General features: G+C 42.6%; 1 protein-coding gene across 14 annotated transcripts in view; it reads left to right on the top strand.

Moving 5' to 3' along the window:
• dtnba (dystrobrevin, beta a) overlaps window positions 1–26,999 on the top strand; it is a 516,323-nt gene that overhangs the window by 356,989 nt on the left and 132,335 nt on the right. For 13 of the 14 annotated variants that reach the window (XM_072563143.1, XM_072563151.1, XM_072563188.1 and 10 more), the window contains 3 exons: window positions 8,212–8,297; window positions 12,608–12,721; window positions 23,461–23,557. In XM_072563143.1, the coding sequence (XP_072419244.1) occupies window positions 8,212–8,297; window positions 12,608–12,721; window positions 23,461–23,557 (297 nt within the window). The remainder of the gene's footprint in view (window positions 1–8,211; window positions 8,298–12,607; window positions 12,722–23,460; window positions 23,558–26,999) is intronic. The other variant, XM_072563132.1, reaches the window with a different exon arrangement.

Below are 26,999 nucleotides of genomic sequence, written 5' to 3'. Positions count from 1 at the left end.
AAATCCTTAATTCCTGCAGCAGTTCCCCAGCCACACATTCAAGTCCATTATCTCCCTGTTCCTGTCCTCTCCAGCCCGAGGAACTGGAAGCAAACCAGAGATAACCACCTTGGACGTCCTGCTTTTCAGCCACCTTCCGAGTTCTCCGAAATCCCACTGTAGTATGTTCCTCCTCTTTTTCCCGACATCATTTGTGCCGACATGTACCACCAACTCTGGCTCTTCACCTTCGCCCTTGAGGATTTCCTGCACTCTGTCTGCGATGTCCTTAATCCTGGCACCAGGAAGGCAACACACCATCCTCAAATCCTGCCTGTTGCTGCAGAAACCCCTTTCAGTCCCTCTCACTATGGAGTCCCCTATTACCACAGCTCTGTGTGATATCTGACTCCTCGGCTCTGCCTCCACGCCAATTTCTGACTGGCAGACCTGACCGCCTCTCGGACTGGCAGTGACATCTGTCTCTACGGTTTCCAAGAAATTCAACCTGTTCCTGACAGGTACGTCCCCCAGGGTCTCTTGCACTTGTCTCATCTCTGCCTTCCTCATCGTCTTCTCCCTTCTCCTCTCTTCTGGTATGGTCGGTGTAATAACCTCGCTGAAGGTCCTGTCCAGAAAGATCTCGTTCTCTCAGATGAACCTGAGGTCATCGAGTTCTTTCTTCAGTGCTGCAATATGCTCTGTCAGAAGCTGAACGTGTACACACTTTCCACAGTTATGCGAGACAGATACACCAGAGTCCCTGACCTCCCACATCATGCACGCAGTACACTGAATCAGCTTGGCAGTCATGTCTTCACCCTCTTCAACTGTGGCGTAATCACTTCTCTCAACATCCTTGTCAAAGACTCCTGACCCAAAGACCCGCTCTTTTCTCAACAGAAACGTCCCCCGACCCCCGTGTTTTGTTGCAAGTCTGTGGACTTTTAATTTAGGTTAGAGGAGGAGGGTGGGAGGGAGGCCCTACTGTATAGGACCTGGGGCCTAGAAAACACCAACTTAAATAACACTCACCCACCTTCCCAACAGCCTCTGCGCTCCGACTTCACTTCCGCCCAGCCCCCGCCGCACTCTGCTGCAGAAAGGAGTTGGGGCCACGGGCAGCCCAGCCACAATCCTAGTGAATGGTGGGATAGGCTTGAGTGATGTATTCCTGCTACATTCCTCATTTGTTATTGTGTGTCTCTGATCCCTCTGTTCTCTCCTCCTCTCTGACTGTTTTGGAGATTCTGTCTGAATGAACTAGTATCCGGGCCCCTCTTTTCGGGAAGAAAATCAGACCTTCACAGGACGGATATGAAATCCATTGTTCCTCCACCTTGGAACAAGTTTTCAAATAACAATGATATAGGATGAGACTAAATCACATTTGGGTTCAACTCAGTGACTATTATATTCCCCTAAACATTAGACGTGGTTAGATTCTTTTATAAGTTGTTGAATAATCGACCTTAGCCTTGATTTTAGGGCATCCGTCTGATCAAGGGATTTCAAACAATGTTTTGAATCCTGAGAGTAAATTGATTGCCTTATAAAAATTGTCAGAATCAATGGTAGCATCACAGCTTTGCCAGGCCTCCAGTCTGTCATTTCTACATAAAGCATGATGTCTTATGCTTACAATCGTCTTATATTTCAGATTGGTTATTTGTTAATAGCACTCAGATCAGAGCTTTCTGTCCAATACCATTTCAGTTGCACTCACCAAGTGACCATGTGGAAATCTGCTTCTCAGATACTTTTGTATACTGTTGTAAGATTGTTATATTTGGGGATTACAAAATTAAGTTCTTCCAACTTCTGAAGCAAGCCTGGGTAGCTTTTTGTGCAGATGGAAGATTGATTTACTGAGGAAAAGATGTAAGGTATTTAGGCTTCAAAAACAATGGCAATAGTCTCTGAATTTCTTTAATTCCCAGAAAGATGGTATGAACAGTTTTGCTGCAAGTTGTCCATTTGCTTCTAAAGCGAAGACAAGTCAGGACCATGGACAACCAGTTCGCATTTTTACCTAAATGCAAAGTTTACCTTGCCTTGGGAAAGAGAGCAGAGAGAGCCATTTTGGAGATCAGGTTACAGGCTTTCCGGCTAATCATTGAATATCTCAAACAGTTTTGTGTGGTCAGTGGAGAGACAGCGCTGTGTCAGATACCACAACTGGATGTGGGACAGTGATGGTCTTTAGTTAGGAGACCCATCCTGAATCCATTTAAAGAGTTGAGGAGATCAGTGCTGTCATGATTAGTGAAAAAGTGAATCGTGGAACAGGCTTTACTCTTGGCGATGGGTATAAAATTGAAGAAAGGACCTGGAGACAGCCATTTGAAATTAGTACTGGGCAAATCAGGGATACCAGAACCAATTAGAAGCTATAAGCATCTGATGATTCTTGCAATGAAAACTGTAATTTCAGGGATAATGTAGTGTTTCATACGTATGAAAGGGGAACATGCCTATAAAAAGAAAATGATGTTTAATCAATAATGCCTTTTTTTAACAAAAACCAATTGTTGAAAAAGCTCAACAGGTCTGACAGCATTTGTGGAGAGAAATCAGTTAACATTTTGGGTCTGGTGACCCTTGCTCAGAACAGCTCCAGTCCTGAGGAGGCTGCACCAGACCTGAAGCATTAACGCTGGTTTCTCTCCACAGATGCTGTCAGACCTGCTGAGCTTTTCCAGCAATTTCTGTCTCTGTTTCTGATTTACAGCATCTGCTGTTCTTTCGGTTTATGCTTTTTTAAGCCATTTATTACAGCAAAATAAATTCAGCAAGTTGCTGGTTGTTCACATTTCCTTTTATAAGTTAGCGGTCGCTAAGAGATTATAATAATCATAGGCTGCTGCATTCTTTGTGTGAACATTCTCTGTATGATACATTGGAGAGAAGGTACTTTGATTTGTTGGATTACAGGAGTAAAGATGTACTTAGCTGGTAGCAGTTACTAAGGTACACAGATTATGTTCTCCTAGGTCATTTCATAAAGTTAAGTTTGAATCAAACATTGGCCCAACAAGCTAAAATCAAATGTCCTTCAAACGTTGACTGCCCTCCCAGTGCAAGCCACTAATTACTTTGTGATTTTTTCTTTTCCATTGACATCAATTGTATGCCTATGTAAGTTAGCTTGCTGAGCTTGAAGGTTTGTTTTCAGATGTTTCATTACCATACTAGGTAACATCATCAGTGAGAATCTTCAGTGAAGTGCTGGTGATATGTCCCGCCTCTATATTTACAGGTCTTGGTTTCTTAAGGTGGGTGATATCATTTCCGGTTCTTTTTCCAAGGGAAGGGAGATAGGGTCAAAATCGATCTGTTTTTGACAGTTTTGGTTAGAATGCCATACCTCTAAGAATTCTCATGCGTGTCTTTGTTTCGCCTGTCCTAAGATGTGTGTGTTGTCCCAGTCAAAGTGGTGTCCTTCTTTGTCTGTATGTATAGAAACTAGTGATAGTGGGTTGTGTCTTTTGGTGTCCAGGTGGTGTCCATGTATCCTGGTGACAGGTTTCCTGCTAGTTTGTCCGATGTAGTGTTTTTTACAATTCTTGCGTGGTATCTTGTAAATGACGTTAGTTTTGCTGATGGTATCTAATGGATCCTTTAGGTTCATTAGTCACTGTTTCAGTGTGTTGGTAGGTTTGTGGGCTACCATGATGCCAAGGGGTCTGAGTAGTTTGGAAGTCATTTCTGATATGTCTTTGATGTAGGGGAGAGTGGCTAGGGTTTCTGGTTGCGTTGTGTCTGCTTGTTTGGGTTTGTTTCTGAGGAATCGGCGGATTGTGTTTATTGGGTACCTGATTTTATTGAAAATGCATGGTGTAGCTTAAACCTGACTATTCAGGGCACAGTATGGAGATCAATGAATAAAGCATTAAACTGAAATTCTTTGAGAAATCATCTGTCCAGTACAAATGTCTAGCATTTAGTTATGCAGGTCGTAAGTCTGAATTATGTTGCTGCCTTTTGTTTGATTGTCTTTTAGGGACAAAGATAATTGCTCTTGAGATTTCTCTTTGGGTTTATGCTCTGTGGTTGTGCACTGCCCTTGAGAAATTGAATAGGTTGTGTCAGGTGAAGTGGCTGTACTTTAATGTACAAAGTGCTTTTCTAGCTTCTCAGTTTCCTTCTTCTTCAAGAGAATGAAGAGTCGGGGATGGTTTTGGTTGAAATGCAGTTAGGGGGTGATACTGAAACATTTAATCACTAACTCGGACATCAATGTTGAATAGTTTTCCCCCTTTTTTATGGAGCTTTGTTGAACTTTCAACAGGTTAATGAATTGAAATGATATTATTTATGTTATTGTAGAACTCATCTCCATCGCAGTGCTTTAAAATAATCCATGGCACTTTTAGATACCGACAGTGGTATGGAATGATTATTGTCAGCAGCGGCAAAAAATCTTGTTCATCATAAATTCTGTGTAACATTCCACACTGTTTCCCAGATATTATGACCACAGATGTGATTTTTGGAATTTTTTTTAAACAAAGGTAACACTAGTTATGGCACGTTTGCTCAGTGGTTAGCACTGTTGCCTCACAGTGCCATGAACCCAGGTTCAATTCCAGCCTCAGGCAACTGTCTGTGTGGAGTTTGCACACTCTCCTCGTGTCTGCGTGGGTTTCTTCCAGGTGCTTCAGTTTCCTCCCACAATCCAAAGATGTGCAGGTCAGGTGAATTGGCCATGCTAAATTGCCCATAGTGTTCACAGATGTGTAGGTGAGGTGCATTAGTCAAGGGTAAATGTAGAGTAATGGGGTAGGGGAATGGATCTGGGAGGATTACTCTTCTCGGTTCAGTGTGGTCTTGTTGGGCCAAATGGCCTGTTTCCACACTATAAGGATTCTATGGATTCAAGGTAATGCTTCAAGCAGCCTCAGTTAAGGTGGAGTCTGAGACCTGCATACCTTCAGGTTATGTTGTGATACAGTGATGATATCACAAGAATATCTCCTAAAGATAAAACACAACATCTGAATTTCAAATATACTCAGCAAAAATTGAGTTTTTCAGTAGAAACTGAACTAGCTGCTGCCTGAAAGATATAAAATGGGAGACTTTTCCAGGAAGGAGTGTTGAGTTCTGAATCAGTTGTTGTTTTGAGCAGACCCCAGGTGAGATTCCCCAGCTCATTTTAATTCCATATGGATTCACCCAACCATTAAGCACCACGGTGAGATGGACAAACTGATTCTCCTTCCTTATTCACCCGCATCTTCTGTTGGTCACAGCAAAGTTAAATTTAAAATAAAAAGATTCCTCCTTGCCTTTCCCCAAAACAAATGAATTTATGTTTAAAAGGAGCCAATTTAACCAAACTTTCTTGAGTTAACAAAAGAGTGTGTTTCTTTGATACTAAAAGCAAAAAGAATAAATAATGCAACATGCATAAATACAAGTTATGAGTAAGAAGTGAGTCTAAATATAAAGGTAACAGTCGTCTGGATCTCTGAGTGGGTTGTGAAGAGCAGGTAATGAAATGTTAACAATTGGACAGTTGATTACGTGCTGCTTAACTTCACAATCAGTTGAAATCCTTTTCTCTTTCTGACAGTGGTTAGTTGGTAACCTTCAGAGTGAGAGAGTCCTTCGTTTCCTGTTCCCTTCTCACTGACTTGCTGCTAGTCAGCTTCCAACTTTGACTTTTGACATTGAAACAGGTATCGATGTTATTAATACCACAGACTGACTGTAGCTTAGGTTCATATTTATCAGTCACAAAAGACTTTGTTACAGGAAAGGAACTTGTATTTTAGTCACCCCTCCCTTGCTGTTTCATTGCAGTAACTTAGCAATTATAAAAATGTTACTCATCCTTTAAGAACTGATTGAGGAAATTTAGGTGAAAATAAAGGAGGCAATAATGTGCATGTGACCACTGGATTTGGAAATTGAAATGCCATTTTTTATGGTTCATGCTACTTCAACGTCACCTCAGCTGTAAGGTGGGCAACAATTCTTGTGACCGACCTTTCTGATAGACCATTTGATGGGACAAATTGTCTGGGGCGGTCTAAAGGTAAAAAAGTAAATAATGGAAATCTTAAATATAAATGCAGAATTTGTGTTTGTGTAGAGTATAAAGATCATCACCAGAAGGAGTTAACACGATAAAAAACCCAAGCAGGAGTAGGCCATTCAGTCCCTTCAACCTTCTGGCTGATCCAATGTTCCTCATGCCCACTTCCTTGCCTTTTGCCCCGAATCCTTGATTCCTCAACTGATCAAGGATCTATCTGTCCGAGTCTTAAATTTACACGAGGACTCTGTCCCCAGCTCTCTGTGGCAAGGCATTCCAAAGACACTCAAGCCTCTGAGAAAATAAATTTTCACCCTCCTCTCACTCTTTAATTGGCACATCTTTGTTCTGAGACTATACCCACTGGTATCCTCTCAATATTTACCCTGTCAATCCAATATATTTCAATGAGATCACCTCTCATTCTTCTGAACTCCAGTGAGTACAGTCCCAACCTGTACTGTGGCACCTGTAGGCGGCACGGTGGCACAGTGGTTAGCACTGCTGCCTCACAGCACCAGAGACCCGGGTTCAATTCCTGCCTCGGGCAACTGACTGTGTGGAGTTTGCACATTCTCCCCGTGTCTGCGTGGGTTTCCTCCGGGTGTTCCGGTTTCCTCCCACAGTCCAAAGATGTGCAGGTTAGGTGAATTGGCCATGCTAAATTACCCGTAGTGTTAGGTAAGGGGTAGATGTAGGGGTATGGGTGGGTTGCGCTTCGGGAGGGTCGGTGTGGACTTGTTGGGCCAAAGGGCCTGTTTCCACACTGTAAGTAATCTAATCTAATCTAAAAAACCTTTTTACCCTTTTCTCATAAGACAATTCTTCGATAGCAGGGATCATCCCAGTGAACCTTCTCTGAACTGCCTCCAATGAAATGATGTCTTTCCTTCAATAAGGGGACCAAAACTGCTCTCAGTACTGCAGATGTGATCTCACCAGCACCTTGTATAGTTGCAGTAAGACTTCCCTACTCTTATACTCAAGCACACTTGAAATAAGGGCCAGTGTTCCATTAGCCTTAAGCACAAAACAAAGGACTGCAGGTGCTAGAAATACAATACAGCCTGAAGAAAGGTCATTGGACCTGAAATGTTGACTGTGTTTCTCTCCACAAATGCTGCCAGACCTACTGAGCTTCTCCAGCAATTTCTGTTTTTGTTCCATTAGCCTTCCTAGTTACCTGCTGCTTCCCCAATGTGCTAGCTTTCTAGGTTTCATGTACAAGTTTCCCACCAAGTCCCTTTGTGTTGCAGCTTTCTGCAGCTTTTCTCCATCAAGAATGAAAAGCTTTTTTGTCTTGTACTCATCAGGACTCTAACGCAAGAAACGCACGACTGGAAAACTCTGCCAATCGCTGCTGCGTTCTCGTGGCAACACATTTTCGAAGCAGAAACTACCTGTCTGGTCTAAAAATTAAGAGTGAGAGCTACCTGTTTCTGACACATTATCCATTTTTACAATGGCCTCACCAATCAGCACCCTTTTCTCATGCTGTATAAATTGATATCCCTTTTTACAAGTCTGTTTCTTGCGTGATGATCCGGATGAGTGCAGATGAAAAGATTTGATTATTTGTCTCCTCTTATCAATCTTTAAAATTCTTGTTACAACTCAGACAGTGAAGCAGAACCTAGTCTTCATACGCTGAAAACCTTGTCGTTACGAAGATGCACATTACATAGCACGCTTCTGTTTTTTGGCATCAACAGTTTCAGCTTGCTCCTATATATCGAAGTTCAGTGCATCCCCAGACAATACATCACCTGAACATAAGTAAACAACCTAATTCATATACAATTGATCATTTTCCTTCCTTGCAGTGTCATTGTTTGCAGGTGAAAATAAAGGAAATGGGTGAATGTGTCACATGGAGAAGCTTTATTGATCTTAAATCAGAAAAGAAGTTAGGAAGATTTTGTTAACATTGTCATTCCACAGTGATGACTCAATAGTGAGAGACTATTAATGATGCCTGAAGCTGCTTAAAGATAGAGGGAGTAAAAAACACTGACATGTGAATAATCCATTTCTGTACGGTGACATTGCTGTACCCCGGACAATTCAGACTAATCTAGTCAGCTGGAGCAGATCATTACACTGCTGAGGTGCAAGACTGTTAGGGAAATGTAATAAAATGAAATGCTTAATACGTGGTTGTCGTTAAAATGTTTTATTTGCCATTTTAGCAGCGTTCAACATCTGAAGTGGCTTTCAACTTTGACGCCAACAAGCAGCAGCGCCAGTTAATTGCAGAATTGGAAAATAAAAACAGGTCAGTGAAATGCCAGTCAGTGCCCGAGCAAATTGATACCATGGGAGCTCTGATTCACACTCTGCTTTACACTGAGAGGTAACCTCATAAAACAATCTTTCATTCTGGCTCTTCAATTATCTACTTAGCAGTGGACAGATAAAATGGCAGTCAGAGTTGCAAGATGTGAAATGAATGGAACCTTGTAATAGACCACGATTATCACAACATGTTTTGTGCAATTGTATTCAAAGGAAAAGTTTAGGAGAAAATGAGGACAGCCCATGCGGGAGATCAGAGTCGAGAGTGTGGAGCTGGAAAAGCACAGCAGATCAGGCAGCATCCAAGGAGCAGGAAAATCGATGGTTCAGGCATAACCCCTTCATCAGGAATGAGGCTTGTGGGCCAGGAGGGGAGCTGAGAAATAAATGGGAATGTGATAGGTAGATGAAGATGGGGGAGAAGATGATAGGTCAGAGAGGAGGGTGGAGCATATAGATGGGAAGGAAGATGGACAGTTCAAGTGGGCAGTGCCGTGTCGGAGGCTTGGAACTGGGATAAGGTGGGGGGAGAGGAAATGAGGAAACTGGTGGGATCCACATTGATCCCATGTGGTTGCAGGGTCCCAAGGCGGAATATGAGGCATTCTTCCTCCAGGTGTCGGTGGTTAGGGTTTGGCGATGGAGGAAGCCTAGAATCTGCAGGTCCTTGGTGAAGTGAGAAAGGGGGTGTAAGAGTGTTCAACCACGGGCGGTGGGGTTGGTTGGTGCGGGTGTTCCAGAGATGTTCATGAAATGATCCGCAAGTAGGTGTCCAGTCTCCCTATGTAAAGGAAACCACATCGGGTGCAATGGATACAGTAGATGACATTGGTAGAGGTACAGGTATGTTTCTCTCGGACGTGGAAGGATCCTTTGGGGCTTTGGTCAGAGGTGAAGGGGGGAGGCGTGGGCGCAGGTTTTTAACTTATTGCATTGGCAGGGGAAGGTGCCAGAAGAGGAGTGTGGGCTAGTGGGGGGCATGCATCTGTCAAGGGAGTCGCGGAGGGAATGGTCTCCCCCAAATGCAGATAAGGATGGGGAGGGAAATATATCCCTGGTGCTGGGGTTTGTTTATAGGTGGCGGAAGTGGCAGAGGATGAGGCAATGAATGTGGAGGTGGTGGGGTCGAAGGTGAGACCCTGGGGCAGTCCTTGTTGCGATTGGAGTGGTGGTGTTCAAGGGCGGAGATGTGGGAAGTGGAGGTGATGCGCTGGAGGGCATCGTCAACCACCTGGGAGGGGAAATTGTGATGTTTGAAGAAGGAGGCCATCTATGATTTCCTAAGGTGGAATTGGTCATCCTGGGAGCAGGTGTGGTGGAGGCGGAGGAATTTGGAATAAGGGATGGCATTTTAGCAGGAGGTAGTGTGGGAGGAGGTGTAGTTCAGGTAGCTGTGGGAGTTGGTGGACTTGTAGTAGATGTCTGTGGTTGATCGATCGCCGGAGATGGGGATAGGGAGGTCCAGGAAGGGGAGGGAGGTGCCCGAGATGGTTCAAGTGAACTTGCAGTCAGGGTGGAAGGTGTTGGGAATTTGCTGAACTGTGGGAGCATGAGGTAGCACCGATACAGTCATCAGTGTAGTGGAGGACCAGGTGGGGATTGGTGCCGGTGAAACTATGGAAGGTGGACTGTTCCACATACCCGACAAAGAGACCAGCATAGCTGGGGCCCATACAGTTGCCAATGGCTTCCCCTTTCATCTGGAAGAAGTGGGAGGAGTGAAAGGAGAAGTTGTTGAGGGTGAGGACCAGTTTAGCCAAATGAATGATGGTGTCAGTGGAAGGGTACTGGTTGGGTTGGCGTGAAAGGAAGAAATGGAGGGCTAATTGCACCCGGTGTGGTCTCCTCTACATCGAGGAGACATGACACCAACTTGCAGATCGTTTCAGAGAAGATCTCTGGGACTCCCACACCAACCAACCCCACCACCCCGTGGCCAAACACTTCGCCCTCCCACTCCGCCAAGGACCGACAGATTCTGGGCCTCCTCGATCACCAAACCCTAACCACCGACACCTGCAGGAAGAACGTCTTATCTTCTGCTTCAGGACCCTGCAACTCTATGGGATTAATGTGGATTTCACTAGTTTCCTCATTTCCCCCCCACCTCCTTCCCCAACCTTATCCCAGTCGCAAGCCTCCCACTCGGCACCACTCCCTGGAACTGTCCATCTTCCTTCCCATCTGTCTGCTTCACCCTCCCCCCTCTCTGACCTCTTATCTTCTCCCCCACCTTCATCTACCTATCACATCCCCACCTACCTTCCCCCAACCCCCCACCCCCAGCCCCCACCCACCTCCCATTTATCTTTCAGCCCACAAGCTTCATTCCTAATGAAGAGCTTATACCTGAAACATTGACTCTCCTGTTCCTCGGATGCGGTCTGACCTGCTGTGCTTTTCCAGCACCATACACTCAACAAAGAAAAAGAATGGTCCTAGGTAATGTGGCCGTTGAAAACAGATTCTGGTAAGTTTTCAAATTAAAGAAGGAAATAGTAGACATTTAAAATAGTTAATTGTTGACATAAGGATCTGACCATGACAAATAAAAAGGAGAGAAATGGTAAAAACAGTGATAATGATGGTAAGCTCAATCTCAGGGAGTTCATGTACATAGCTCACTAAAATGTAACCAAAATATAACCAGAAATCTTAATACAATGTTGGCATTAGGGAAATGGATGTTGACTTCCACGCATCTACTTTAGAAAGATTTTGAGAGGAAATGTGTCAGAGATTCACGTGTCAGAAAAAGTAATTAGTGGACAAAGAGTTGGTCAGTGCAGTGAGTATAGGGGTTGGGAGGTCATGTTGCATCTGTACAGGGCATTGGTTAGGCCACTGTTGCAATATTGTGTGCAATTATGGTCTCCCTCTTATCAGAAGGATGTTGTGAAACTTGAAAGGGTTCAGAAAAGATTTAGAAAGATGTTACCAGGGTTGGGGTATTTGAGCTACAGGGAGAGGCTGAACAGGCTGGGGCTGTTTTCCCCAGAGCATCAGAGGCTGAGGGGTGACCTTATAGAGGTTTACAAAATCATGAGGGGCATGAATAGGGTAAATAGACAAGGTCCTTCCCTGGGGTGGGGGAGTCCAAAACTAGAGGGCATAGGTTTAGGGTGAGAGGAGAAAGACTTAAAAGGGACCGAAGGGGCAACTTTTTCACACAGAGGGTGGTACATGTATAAAATGAGTTGCCAGAGGAAGTGGTGGAGGCTGGTGCAATGACAACATTTAAAAGGATCTGGATGGGTATATGAATAGGAAGGGTTCAGAAGGCTATGGGCCAAGTGCTGGAAAATGGGGCTAGATTAGGTTGGGATATCTGGTCAGCAAGGACAAGTTAACCCGAAGGGTCTTTTTCTGTGCTGTACATCTCTCTGATTCAATGACCCAGTTGATTGTGGGTTTTTGGATTTTGAAAGGAGTCAATTGAGAATGTAGAAAGACATATTTTTGCTTTGGTGGGAGAGCCTAGGACAAAGGGGTGAGACCTTACAATCAGAGGTGCTATTCTGGGTGAAACATTAGGATCTACACCTACCTGCAATGACTAGTGGAAATAGCTCTGAGATGAATAGATTTTTGTTCACCCAGATTTTTATGGATATTTTATAGAACCACTAGCAATGGCACAGAAAAGATTTACAAGCATGATACCAGAAATGCATGGGTATGCATATTAATAAGAGATTAATTGACAGGCTGTCTACTGGGGAGTGGGAAGAAAATTGGGGGTTGGCAGATCTCCCATACATCTGGAAAATTATGAAAGAAAGCTTGGTTCCTCTTGTCAGTAGCTAGAGGCTATCAAATACTTATTGTTCACAAGAAATACAATGGGGAATTCAGAGAAAACAACTTTACCCAAAAAGTGGCGAGAATGCAGAACTCGCTGTCAAAGGCAGTAGTTAAAGTGAATAGATGTTGGAGCATTTAAGGAGAAGTATTGGGTTGAAGGCAACAGAGGGTTGGGATGATAGATTTTGCTGAGCAAAGGTGAAAACAGCCTCAAGTGGAGCATGAATACCAGCATGGACTGGTTGGGCCAAATGGTCTCTTTCTGTAACCTATGTCCTTTGTAATTCTCTGTAAGTTTCTGGGGCAGTTGTGATGTATTCTGTTCTATTAAGGATAGCAATTAATTGTTTTCTATATTAGTCAGTAATTGTCTTTGTAGACTTTTGGGGACACGACAAGACTTTGTTTTGTTGCTGCCATGATCACTTGCAGAATTGTTGTAATATCTTTCAGGTTAACTTGCTCTCTTTCTGCTGTTGCTTTCAGGGAAATCCTTCAAGAAATCCAACGTCTCAGATTAGAACACGAGCAGGCCTCGCAACCAACCCCAGAGAAAGCCCAGCAGAATCCCACCCTTTTGGCTGAACTCCGGCTACTTCGGTAAGCTCTGACACATTGCCAAATTACGATTTGGTTTTGTCTTGAAACGATTGTTAAATTAACAAATTCATGCCAAGTTCAGTAAAATTTAAAATGATTTCACTTGTGATAAAGTAATTGGCTTGAGGCTGCGCCAGTCCTTTCTAAAACACTGCTGACATGCCATATATTTTGTCGTCTTCTGTTTCATTGTTTATGCTTTTAATTAGCAATTGTACACAACTCTCTATCAGTATGGTTAAACGTTCAGTATGTGACGTGCCTGTAGATGGCAAAGACATACTGATTGACTGGCTGCTTTTCAGTAATTGTTCTGAGCCAGAAATACTTGAGGTTGCATTTTGTAGCCAAAGTCAGTGTGAGATGGAGCAAATCTCGTGTGCATGTGCTCGACCTGCATTTCTTTTCACATGCATCTCGGACTTTTTCAGTGTGAAAGGTGATGGAAAAGTTTTGCTGTTTGTGCAATGGAATCACTGAGCCTCCTCATCTCTGCTATAAACTGAGAAATGAACAGAAGGGGAGAAGAATGGATAGTGATTATTTGTGAGTGAAGCTTTTGCTGCTTGCGCAAGGACAAGGAGTCATCTTTGTGTTTCTGGATGAGAATCTATCGGTAGACAGCTTGCCTGCCCTTCTTTCTCACTGACTGAATGAATGAGTTGAATTTTTGTCATTAGAAGCTAACATAGGCAGAGGATCTGGGAGGGAGTCAGAGATAAGACAGCGCACATGAGGATGGATCATACGTCTTGCCTGCATTGGGAGTATTTAGATTAGATTAGATTCCCCACAGTGTGGAAACAGGCCCTTTGGCCCAACAAGTCCACACCGACACTGTGCTGGATGCTCCTGTGACTCGATTGTGATAGTGGGCAAAAGTAACAAACTAATGTAGCAGCTCAAGTGAATTTTAATCTTCAATGGCACATTTTTGAGGTGAGAGTGGTTAGCACTGCTGTCTCACAGCCCCAGGGTCCCGGGTTCGATTCCAGCCTCAGGCAACTGTCTGTGTGGAGTTTGCACATTCTCCCCGTGTCTGCGTGGGTTTCTCCGGGTGCTCCGGTTTCTTCCCACAGTCCAAAGGTGTGCAGGTTCGGTGAATTGGCCATAATAAATTGCCTGTAGATTACGTGCGTTAGTCAGAGCGAAATGGGTCTGGGTGGATTACTCTTCGGTGTATTGCTCCTTCTCTAGTAGATACATCCACATACTGAATAAGGATGCTTTCTTGTGCAACCACTAGATCCTGAAGAATTTGAAACACAAGCAAAACATTGAAAATCTATGGGTTTCCAAAAAAAAAGCCATAAAATCTATCCAAACCATAGAACCATCCCATTCTTTAGTTATTAATTGTTCCAGCAATAATGCCTAATGTAGTCCTTTCCATTAAGACTTGCCTTCTGCTCCATTTAGGAACTTCAAACTTCCAGTCAGACCTTGAAATGTAAAGTCCTCCTTCTTTACCAGATGTGATCAGAGGGCCCAGTATCTCTTGCTGCTGTTTCTTGTTTGTACAGACCGGTATCCATTGACAGAATTACACTATATTCCTGTCTTCCACAAATGCACAATTTTTTATTTTTCCCAACATCTCAACATAACGCGTTTTTTTTGCGAACGGCAGAAAGTTATTCAATTGGATGAAATTACCCTAGGTTTTCCAGCATGAAATGTTGTGGCGTTAAATGATGTTTGTGTTTTGAAAAAGAAAAATCTGCTTTAATGAGTGTTGTTGTTGTTACATTCCAGATGTTACTCCTTGTACAGATTTGTCTCAAGGAGATTGTGCCTATTTATCTGAAAATCTCTTCTTTATCAAAATGCACATGGTATTAATTGTGGAACATAATTTGCCATTTGAGTTTAAGATTGCTGACCAATGTATGAAGTAAGTGTGATGATACTCATGAAATGTTGGAGGTTCACAGCAGCACTCAGCTCCAGAATGGGTAACTGAAAACTCAACCTTTATTCCATTCATTCCTGATCTGAAGGGAGGCTTGAGAGCATTGACCTGTCTTTCTGAACATAACAGATAATCAGACAGTGAATCATAGAATCCCAACAATGTGGAAACAGGCCCTATGGTCCACACTGATCCTCCGAAGAGTCGCCCACCCAGACCCATTCCCCTACCCTATTACTCTACATTTTTAACCCTGACTAATGTACCTAACCTACACATCCCTGAACACTGTAGGCATAGCCAATTCACCTAACCATTGGACAGTGGGGAGGAAACCAGAGCACCTGAAGAAAACCCACACAGACACAGGGAGGATGTGCAAACTCAACACAGACAGTCACCTGAGGCTAGAATTGAACCCTAGACCCTAGCGTTGTGAGGCAGCAGTGCTGACCACTGAGCCACGATTCCGCCCATGATTCCCTAACTGTGTAGGATGCTCTACAGCCTGAACTAGGAGACATGAGGAGGGGTTAGAGCTGCCTGCCCACATGTTCTTGCAGCAGAAACAAGAAGGTGCAGATGGAGAAACAAATAATTGGGATTCTGTCAATACCAACAAAAAACCTCAAAGTTCATTACAAGCTTGCTCATTAATTAATGTTTAGGACCTTATTTCACATGAATGGGTTTGCAAACTGCATCAATGGCATTTTCTTGGCAACTTGGAAGTCAATGCAGGGATCTCTAACTTGCTGAATCCAAAATGAATCCCAATCTGGAGTTAACAACAGACTGTAGTGCCTGCCTCTTTTATGTCAAAATCTCAATCCTTAAGTGAATCTTACTCTAAAACTTATCTTGACCAACTGGTGGGTGACATACTTTTGGAGTACACGGGCCTTTGTCATTTGTTTTGAGCAGTTACATTGTAATTGAACCGGGGACTTCTGCTGCATGGCTTTATAGCTGAGAGGAAACAGTACAGGGGAACTTACAAATGGAAAGTTTGGGTAGAAAATCAAGTTGATTATTTATTTTTCATTCACCATCTTATTAATGTCACATTACATAGTTGATGAGAACATGTGACATCTATTTTGCATTAAATAACAGATTAGAAGATTGTTGACCAAGAGCGCTGTATACATTAATTTTTCATTGCATGAGACACAGAATCATGCAGCACTGATGGAATCCAGGTTGACTGACTGCCAATGTCTCAATTACGGACATTTATTTGAATCTAAATGAATCCTTTGTTCTCGTTCCTGGGCTCCTTGCTTCAAATCAATGCTGAAACCTCAATCATATAAATGTATCAGTCGATGATGAAACCATTAGGTGGTGTAGGTATCACAAAGAGATTCTACACCTCCTCTAAATCAAGGCTCCTGCTTGTGAATGTATCTAACTCCACCCGATTCCTGAAGAAAGGAAAGATATTATTAATACAATGAGTTGATTGGGATGTAGTCATGAAAGGTAAGAATAGAGAAGAAAAGAACAGTACCAAAGAGCTCCACAAACATAGCCAAAATATTTTACTGAAACATAGTCTCGATGAAAAACGGATGAATTCCCTGAGAAGTGTCAGTGCAGGCCTTAACTTCATCGACTGGGCAGTAGTGTGACTAACTGAATTGTCCACCTATTTGAAATGAAGTTGATAAAATGACTAGAATACCATTCACTCCATCAGGTTAGACAGGGCACCACCAACCAGGCTCTATCATTTCCAGACAAAATTATTGGACCAAAAAAAGCTGCTAAAGCCTTTTACATTGGAGGAGACCTTGAATGCACATGAATCAATGTAGGATTGCTTTTACCTGCTGTTTTATCCTGATGATTATTTTGTCAAAGAGAAGCACGTTATCACCAAATGAACCTGAGCTGCCAATGGCTTCCTTCTCCATCGCTTGTTTTCAATGATATCATAGAATAGAATCCTGACAGTGTGAAAACAGGCCATTTGGCCCATTGAGTTCACATCAACCCTCTGAAAAGCTTCCTACATAGACCCATACCAATACCTTATCCCTATACCCCTGTATTTCCCATGACTAGTCCACCTGACCTGCACATCTTTGGACTGTGGGAGGAAACTGGAGCACCCGGAGGAAACCCACGCAGACACGGGGAGAATGTGCAAACTCCACACAGACAGTTGGCCATGGCTGGAATCGAACCCGGGTCTCTGGCGCTGTGAAGCAGCAGTGCTGACCATATTGTCACCCCATCAGCAAAACTATATCCTGAGAAAATCGGAATTTCTTTCAAACCTTGTAAATGAGATAATCACCAGGAAACTAAGTGAATACTCTATCTTGAGCAAAGCATTGAGAATACAGTGCATTTTATTTCTGAGATGGTATACATGTGGTATATCAGAGATCACTAACACTTGAAAAGATGATTATGATTTTAATAATTGTTCTGCCTGCTGACTGATTAAATTTGGATTACAGTATTCAGTTTGACAGACAGTCATCAAAGCCAGCACTCGGGAGATTAAGATCACACGACAGCCTGGAGTTCTCCCTGCTCCTCGATGAACTGTTTCTCTTTAACTCAGCTGGCAAGCAGACATGTGTGTGGAGTTAAAAAAGGGACAAGCAGAGATTGAGTTTGGTACCCACTCCCCCTCCACAAAAATATACACAGCCGATTCTGATTTCCTTTGAAGAATAATTATTCAAAGATATTCCAACTCAGTAATTTCAGAATTAGAAACCCCTTCATTACATGCTGCCAAAAACGCACAAATTGAACAAAGCATGTCAAAGTAGCGGCAGTTCCCTTTGCTATTTCTTGTTAGGTATTTTCGTCCCCAATAAGGGAACAGCAACTTCCATAGTTGATGGCATGGAGAACTGTCCAAATTAAAAGACAGATAAAACTGGAAATGTTCAAAGTCTACAAAAAAAAACTGGAAACAGTGAAATGATACGTATACAAACATCCAAGCAAGCGAATAAAAGACAGGTTAAAGTTTGGGTTGAACCTGTAGTGATTGTAATGAGGTCAGCCAGATAGACGTCATAGAATCAGAGTTAACCTGGTCCAATCAGGGAGCCCTGGCTGACCGATATAAACCGGCATGTCAGATACCCTGTTTGGTCTGAGGGTGCTGGATCAGTGCCAAGGACTGCGCACGTATAAATAAAGGTGGACTTGGAGATGGGACACCGGCCTCTCTGGACTTATTTCAGAACCTTTCCTCAAAACCAGAACTTTGACGGGAAACTTCTAAAAAACGCTGGATAAAATAAAGAAGAAAAGGTTACACCTAGTAGGAGCAGAGCTGATTCCTGTTACAGACAGATATTGTCCAGATTTCATTGAGCTCAAATCAGGATCACACTAAAGCCCAAAAGCATTGATCCTCCTGACCTGCTGTGCTTTTCCACTGAGTCACATTTTGACCCTGACTCTCCAGCATCTGCCATCCTCACTTTCTCCTCATGATCTTACTAAAAAGGTAAAGTTGTCATAGTCTCAGAGGACCACAAGTCTGCTCTCTCATTGCAGAGAGACAACTGGTGGTAAGTTTAATCTGAGGGTTGCCATGCCTTGGATAAGGGGAGAGATTGAGAAGCAGAATCCTTCATGGTAACTTCAGTCAGAGGAAACATTGAACCCACATTGCTTTATACTAATGAATAGGTAGAGCAAAGCTGCCAACCAGCCTGTGTTGTCTCTCCCCTGTTCTGATGCAAGTGGACTATGTGCAGATAATACTGCTTATAGTGAAACATGCATTTTGGCTGCGATTTCACAAAAGAAGGTGGCTACCTGATAACATTAAAGGAGTAGAGATCCTATGACAGGTATCTCTTTATTAATGGAAAAGAGAGTGGGTATATCTGGGGACAGGCTTGTCAGAAAAACATCCAAAGTCCGAATCAGAAGCAGGAGGAGGGCAGTCAGTCCGTTGGCCATGCTCCACAATTCAATAAGCTTATGGCTGATCTAAATGGAACATGAAATCAACTTTCCCAGCTCCCCATAATAATCTTGCAGCCCTTACTAAACAAGAATCTATTTGCCTCAGCCTCAAAAATGTTCAAGGAATCTGTTTATACCATCTTTTCAGGAAAAATTCTGAAGACTGATGACACTCTGAGAGAAAACCCTTAACCTAATTTCTGTTTTAAATGGGTGAGCCCAGCTTTATTTAAGCAGTGGCTCTGTAAGAGGGAGCATCCTCCCCACATCCCACCTTGTCAAGCCCCTGTGGGTTCTTACATCTTTCAACTAAATTGTCTCTTCTTCCAAATTCCAGCAGGTAGAAGTCTAACCTGTCCTCCTATGACAACCATCCCATTCTGGTAAATTTTTTCCGAACTACCTCCAATTCATTAACATCCTTCCTTAAATAAGGTGGCTGATTTTTTTACAAAGTACTCCAGATGCAAACTCAAACTGAGGCATAATTCCTTACTTTTGTATTCAGTCTCTGTTGTGATACATGAAGACATTCTAATCACTTTCCTTGTTACTTGCTCTATCTGTGTACGAACCTTCTGTAATTCATGTGTGAGAACACCCTGATTTTTCTGCATCTCAGAGCTCTACCATTTCTCATCTATTAGAAGATATGCAACTTTTTAATTCTTCCTGCCAAAGTGGACAATTTCACAATTTCCCTCATTATATGTATTTTGCCACGACTTTGCTGACTTAATTTATCAATAACTTTTTGTAATCTTTTTGTCTTCTATACAACTGACTTTGCTATTTGTCAAATTTGCTAACAGCACAAGGATAACCATATCAACTGTATCTACATCTAAGTCATTGAGATAAATTGTAAACAACTTAGTCCTCGCACCAATCCCTGTGGCACACCACTTCTTACATCTTGCCAAACTGAAAAAGATTGATTTGCACCTCCTCTCCTCTCGGTGAACCAGTCAATCTTCTATCTATCCCCTTCAACATGCACTTTCATTTTCTTCCATAACCTTTGATGTGGCATATTTTCAAACATCTTCTGGAAATCTAAGCACCATACACGTATCACTTCTCCTTTACTGCAGCAGATGTTATTTCTGCATGAACTCTAATAAATTGGTCAAACATGATTTTTCTTTGTCAAGATGCTGTTGACTCTGCCTGATTACCTTGAACTTATCCAATTCCCCTCTATAATCTCTACAATAACAGGTTTGAATATGTTCCCTTTGTCAGCTGTTGAGTGGGCTGTACCTTCCTGCTCGTGCTCTCCTTCCCTGCTCTCAGTTCAGCTGCCAAAAATGTTTTTCCAAGAAGCTATTCTGAAAACACTGACCCCTCGTTCTAGGTGCATCTGTCTTTTCCATTTGATGTGTAAATTAAAAAGATTATTACTGTGTCTTTCTGACAAGTTCTCATAATTCCTTCCTTTATGATAGATCCTACTCAACGGTTACTGTTGGGGTGTATATATTATTCTCAAAAAACGATATCTTGCTTTTACCATTTCTAATTCCACACCTTGGTGTATTATGCTAATATCATTATTAACTGACAAAGCCACCCTTTCACCTTTTTCAGTCATTCCTAAATATCATGTACCCTTCAACATTCAGGTCCACATCTGTATCATCCTACAAACATGTCTTTGTTAAAGCTACCAGATCATACTTATTCATTTATATTTGCCCTCTCAGTTTAGCTATCTTGATTTGAATGCCACGTACATTCAGATACAGAGTTTTTAGTCTTTTTAAATCTCTTTGTAAATTCCAGTTTTATGTGTTGGAAGGTGTTTAGATTCATATTCTCTATTTCTCCCTGTACTGGTATGTTTATCATGGCCCATATCAAATAACTTTCTCTTTCTAAAGCAAAAGAAAAATTGCTGGAAAAGCCCAGCAGGCCTGGCAACATCTGTGGAGAGAAATCAATGCTAACATTTTGGGTTCAGATGACGAATGTCTACGATGGATTTGAGGCCACATCCTGATCCATCATGATTTTATCAAATAGCCTGTTCCTGATTTCAGTTCTTCTGTGCATGAGATCCATCTGCCTCTGCTGATATCAGGTCCTCCATGTTAAATAGACTGTGAAAGCTTGCCCTAAATTTTATGTGATCATGTGAGGGTTCCGAAGCCCATTAAAACCGTGCCACAATTGAGACTTTGTGAAGAAAATGGAAAGCCTGCTGAGGGGTTTGGAGCTTGTTAAATGTCAACTCTTTCACACCTTCAAATGCCATTATTAGGTATTGTATTATTGTAAATGTGTTTCTGATGCAGTGGTGTTATAATTGCAATCTGCCCATTAAAGATAAGTTGGTCCTTACATTGACCATCAATGTGTGGTTGTTCACATACATTGTAGTATTTCTCCAATGCAACAATCCAATAAAAACAGTAAAAAGGGACTGTTGTGTCTTTTTTTTTTGCCATGATTTAATTGGTCTGCCAGATCTGTCTTCACCTGCTTCTGTTTGGAGAAACAGCATTTTGCAGCTACTCTCCTCTCCTCTCTTTGATTGACAGGTAATCTGCTAGGACATAGAAATAGCCATCTGCTCTACAACTCTGTGATGACAAATGCTCCATCGTGAATGCTTGGCTGAATTTCAAATGCCTAACCTCAGCTTGTAGTCTTATCATTTTTGAACCTTTCAAATGCCTTTAACAGCACAATGTTTCTTTGCTGTTTCTTGGTTTGTTTGCAAACCAAAAAGGTGCCTGAAAGATTATACTTTTGTTTTTCCCTTAAATGTCTTTATCCATGATCGTGTGTCTGCATTTAGGTTTTTTTTTAAATTGTTAGAGTTTTGAAGTTTTTCAAAGATTTGAAGATGATTTTAAAGTAATCCCTATCAGTATTGTATACCTCTTATGGAATGTGTGGAGTGCTCGCTGGTGAGTGACTCTGAGGATTCATGTTGATGACCTGAGATTCCATGGAGGATACATAGCTGTATTATTGTCCTGTTTTTGAAACTGCTGTTGACATATAGCGAACGACTATAGCTGCCATATGGAACAACGGATGGAGCTTTAAGGAACAGCAGCTCAAAACATGGAGGGACTATTTATGAAGAAAACAGCTATTGTTATATTTTGGTTTGTCTGTTGCTGGTTCTATTTCGCAAGGACTTCAAACTAGGTCAAGAACACTTGGGCGGCACAGTGGCTCAGTGGTTAACACTGCTGCCTCACAGCACCAGAGACCCGGGTTCGATTCCACCCTCTGTTGACTGTCTGTGTGGTGTTTGCACAGTCTCCCCGTGTCTGTGTGGGTTTCCTCCCCCAATCCAAAGATGTGCAGATTAGGTGGATTGGCCATGCTAAGTTACACATAGTGTTCAGGGATGTGTAGGTTAGGTGCAGTAGTCAGGGATAAATGTAGAGTAATAGGATGAGAATGGGTCTGGGTGGGTTAATCTTTGTAGGGTCGGTGTGGACTTGTTGGGCCGAAGGTCCTGTTTCCACACTGTAGGGATTCAAACAACATTGTGAGGAGAATGGGGCATGGAGTATAATGGGTGATCTGAGGGGGCATGCACTGAAATGTGGAAGCAGTTGGCCATAAGGGAGGTGAGACATGAGATTGATAGAAAGAGAAACAATTTTGGGAGCTTGTGTTTGCAAACTGAGGTAGACCTCAAACCACTCCATCACAGCTCAGAAAATGCACTGAAATCTCAACACCAATAGTGGTGTTGAAGTGTATAGTTTGGGTTTCACAATGTCCTAAATGAACATTTGGCCCACAGAGTTTCACAATTGACTCAAACACAAGTGTAATCAATAACAGTTAAATCCTTAGTTTGTTTTAGAAGTTACATTTTTTTCTGGAGTTACAGGTGCTGTGCAGTTGCTATAATGTAATTTCTTTTTGGTTGATCTGTTTGTGAGTGAAACGTGGACTGTTTTGAGATGAAGCAGAAAAGTGATGAATCCCAGCAGTATTGTTTTATGAGAAAAAGGTAAAAGATCAGCAAACAGCCAGCATTTGTGAGTGTGTGACCACAGATAGGGCTGGTAGAAATAACTCTCTGCAACCCAGCAGGAATCCAGTCTGTTAATAAATCTATTATTTACAGCCATTCACAATTTAAAATGTCTATGTGAAAGACACTGAAAAAATATTTATTTTGCTAAACAAAATCATTCGATTACATTGTTTGTAGTTGTTTTTCTATGAGTCTAAAATGAGTAGGTGTTTTTCAACTCAATTTTGAATGTAGAGGTTTTGAGAGCAATTTTTCAGAGAAATGAGCTAAGTACCACCCAGCACTGATAATCAACTCTCATTTAGAATTGGTGTTCAGATCCACACTCCAGACAGTTTGACCAGTGACCTCAGATTTTTATCAGTAATCTCCCCTCAGGAATAAGTAACCGACCAGCTCATTCTTTGCACCCTGATATTTGAGAGAGAAAGCAATTGTCTTTCCATTACCTCTACCCCATCCTTTGCATTTTTCTTTCGAAAGGAATTTCTTTTTGAAGCTCATCATTCATTACCTGCACACCTATGAAAGGTCTCCCTCAGGCCAACATCAATGAGAGATTGCTGCTGGTTAACTCAGGACAATGAGCTGCGTCATTTAAAATGTCAATTTATTGATGGAGTGTAAATGTGAAGGGCATTTTAAAACAATGACATTATTTTAAGGTACAATTTGTCTTTAATACATGCATGTTCACCAAACACTGGCTGTTTTGGTGAAAAGCATTATTTTGTTTGTGCTGCAGTGGGGCACTGATACAGTGACATAGCGAAGCAGACAGTCTGAGTGCTTGAATTCCCCCGTGTTTTCGGAGAGAGAGAGAGAGAGACGAAGCTTAATTTCTTTTGTTTGTTCGTTCAACAGGCAAAGAAAAGACGAGCTGGAGCAGCGGATGTCAGCCTTACAGGAGAGTCGTCGTGAGCTGATGGTGCAGCTTGAAGGATTAATGAAGCTGCTGAAGGTAAGATTGGTTTTCTGCTGCAGTGTAGACTGGATCCTCACCTCCCAGGGTGGATGGTGGCTTTTATTTCATTTGTTATTCTCATTTGGCATTGTTCTTTGCTCTCATGTAATTTGTTTACCTATTTACAGTTCCCATTATTAATTCATTCCATTGTAATTGCAAAAATAATTACACAGGCCTTTTCAGGTTTGTGTTTTTATGTGTCCTCTGCGATGAGAGGAACTCTTCAACCCCTCAGGGGTAGTTTCTTTCTGATGAATTGTTGTAAGACCCTGCATCATGAAACAGCAGGACGTGATTCACACTGAGACAAACCCTCCACCCCCAGCCCGTTAGCTTGCAAAATACAGTTGTGCAGTCATCAGGCGATGTCTGGGGGATGGGGGGGGTGGGGGGTGGTGGCAGGTGGGATCTGACAGTAACCGCTAGAGGAAGCTACCCAAGTTCCTTTTAGTATGTCACCCTCCAGGTCAGGAAAGTGCTGAATCACCTGAGCAATTTCAAGGATTTGGTATTTAGCAGGATACAGCAGAAAAAAAGCCAGAATTCAATCTTTCATGATTTCACCTCAATCCCCAAACCTTGCTATCTCATCTTTATACCTTTTCCAAACATAACTTTATCAGGTTCCAGCTCTCTGTTCTCATCATGCAGCAATGTTTTCTATTAAGAAAAAGCGTGCAATGTTGGTGACAAATGTTTGAACCCTGAAGTCTACATCAAATCAGATGTAATTAAAAGATTAAAAATGCACAGACATTCAGTGTTGGTGTGTTAATGCCATTAAAATTTCACAGCAGTTTTGTGTAATTCCAGCTGAAACTATTTCCCCAAGGATTCTCTCAGCTCCTGGCTGTGTTAGAGTAAACCCCCCACAAAATATCACAGGGAATGTTTCCTTTGGAGAAGCTGTTATGATTGCCTAAGTAAAAGTCTCTGTTGTTAAGAATGATCCTTTAAATAAATTTGGATTGGGATTACCAACAATAATCCCCATGAAGCTGTTTGCTTCTTGAAGTGTTGTGGATTTTGATGTCACAGGCCTGTGAAAGATAAAGAACAGTGCGAGAAGCTGCCGATATATTCACTTTGCTTTATCAGTTATGCATACCCTAGCATCAGCATGGATTTGTTCTTCTGGTCTTGGCGATTTAGATAGGGAGATATTTATTTCCTATTAGGTGGTTGATTGTCTTGAACAAGTGCAATCCTTGTCGTATTGCTGCTTTCATAATAGTGTCAGTTTTCATTTAATTTGTTTGGTGAGACTCTGGGATTGTATTTACCATTCCTCAACAATGGAACTGGCGGCAACATAACATAACTGTTAATTGGATGAAACCAAGTGGAAGAGCTGATGGTGATTTTCCTGGTCGTTCTTTATTCATTAATGGGATATGGATGTCGCTAGTTAGCCCAGCATTTATTGCCCATCCCTAGTTGCCCTTGAGATGGTGGGGGTGAGCTGCCTTCTTGACCCGCTGTAGTCCATGTGCTACAGGTAGACCCACAGTGTCCCTTAGGGAGGTCCAGGATTTTGACCCAGTGACAGTGAAAGAATCGTAATAAAGTTCTCCATCAGGATACTGTACAGTTAATTGCTGGTGATAGTGTTTTCATGCAATAGCTATCCTTGTGCTTCAGGGTGGGAGTGGTTGTGGGTTTGGAAGATGCTTTCTGAGAGTGTTTGTAGATGTGCCAATCAAGTGGGCTGCTTTGTCCTCATGGTATTGAGCTTGTTGAGTGTAGTCGGAGCTAGAGCCATGTGGGGATGCTCTGATGTTCCATACACAGTGATTGTGGCATTGAGGTCAATTCCATATGTTGGTGCTCATGCCTGGACCTTGGAGGCTGCTGCAGATGGTAAGAAAATTAGAGGGAAAGCTGGCAGAGAGTGTATCATCACACTCCTGCCCTGTGCCTTGTAGATGGTATTCAAGCCTTGGGGTATCAGGAGGTGAGTTATTTGCTGCAGTATTCCTAGCCTCTGGCCTACTCTTGTAGATATAATACTTACTTAACTAACAAAAACACAAATTGCTGGAAAATCTCAACAGGTCTTGAAGCAGCCTGTGGAGAGAAATCAGAGTTAATATTTCAGGTCCAGTGACACGTCCTCAGAACTTATTTAACTAATTCAGTCCAATCCAGTGACCCCACTCCCCACTCCAAGGATGATGACTATGATGATATTAAATGTAGAGGTTTTAATCATTAGACTCCACCTTGCTGGAAACAGTAATTGCCTGGCACTTGTGTGGCACAAATCTTTAGTGATTTGTCAGGAGGTCCAGATCTCTCCAATTTCCTGTTGCATTTGGATATGGGACAGCTTCAGTATCTGAGGAATTGTGGATGGTGTGAAATATTGAGCAGTCCTCAGTAAACATCCCCACTTCTGAACTTACGATGGAGAGAAGGAGGTGATACCACAGGAGGACATGCCCAGTCTTGAATTATTTCTCTTGATAATGACTCATTACCCAGAAGGAGCCCTGGACTGAAAGGCTAGGGATAGGATTCTCCGCCTGCCGCAGAACCACAGGCATGCCACCATCCTCACTAATGGATCCGCTGTAGATGTAAGGTCAGTACAAACATCACATCATCTTGTTCACCTCTACGAAGCTTCACACTGGAAAGGGCTTCCAGCCAGATAAGCAGGATCACGTTCAACCTTGCTGCCTTCAGTCCAGAGCCAAGACCATCCTGCTCTCTGCCATTCTGATTCAGTCGGCTGATGATGCTTTTGTGCTCATGCACTCAGAGTTGAAGGCTCTAAACCATTGCCAACACACACTCAGGAAGTGGTGGAGAAAATGGGGTTTCGGCTAAACATCCAAACAGCAAAGCCTCACCTCCCAAACACAACACAACCCACCCCCCCACCCACCCCCCCCGTACACCCCAATATGCCAACATTTTTATGCACAGGTTCGAACAAGACTTCTTCTCAATGCAGGATCTCTAACCAACATTGTACACCAGGTACATTGATGACATTTTCTTCCTCTGGACCCATGGTGAGGAGTCACTGATAAAACTACACAGTGACATCAACAAGTTTCATCCCACCATCAAACTCACCATGGACTACTCTCGACTATCTGTCTCATTCTTGGACACGTGCGTCTCCATCAAGGACGGACACCTCAGCACCACGCTCTACCACAAACCCACAGACAACCTCACAATGCTACACTTCTCCAGCTTCCACCCAAAACATATTAAAACAGCCATTCCCTATGGACAAGCCCCACGCATACACCGGATCTGCTCAGATGAGGAGGAACGTGACGGACACCTGGAAGTACTCAAGGATGCCCTCACAAGAATGGGGTACGATACTCAACTCATCGACCGCCAGTTCCGACGTGCCACAGCAAGGAACCGTAATGACCTCCTCAGGAGACAGACACGTGCTGCAACTGACAGGGTA

The sequence above is a fragment of the Chiloscyllium punctatum genome, chromosome 3 (genome assembly GCF_047496795.1).
Source record: "Chiloscyllium punctatum isolate Juve2018m chromosome 3, sChiPun1.3, whole genome shotgun sequence".
Lineage (NCBI taxonomy): Eukaryota > Metazoa > Chordata > Chondrichthyes > Orectolobiformes > Hemiscylliidae > Chiloscyllium > Chiloscyllium punctatum.
This window is presented reverse-complemented; position numbering and strand designations above follow the sequence as displayed.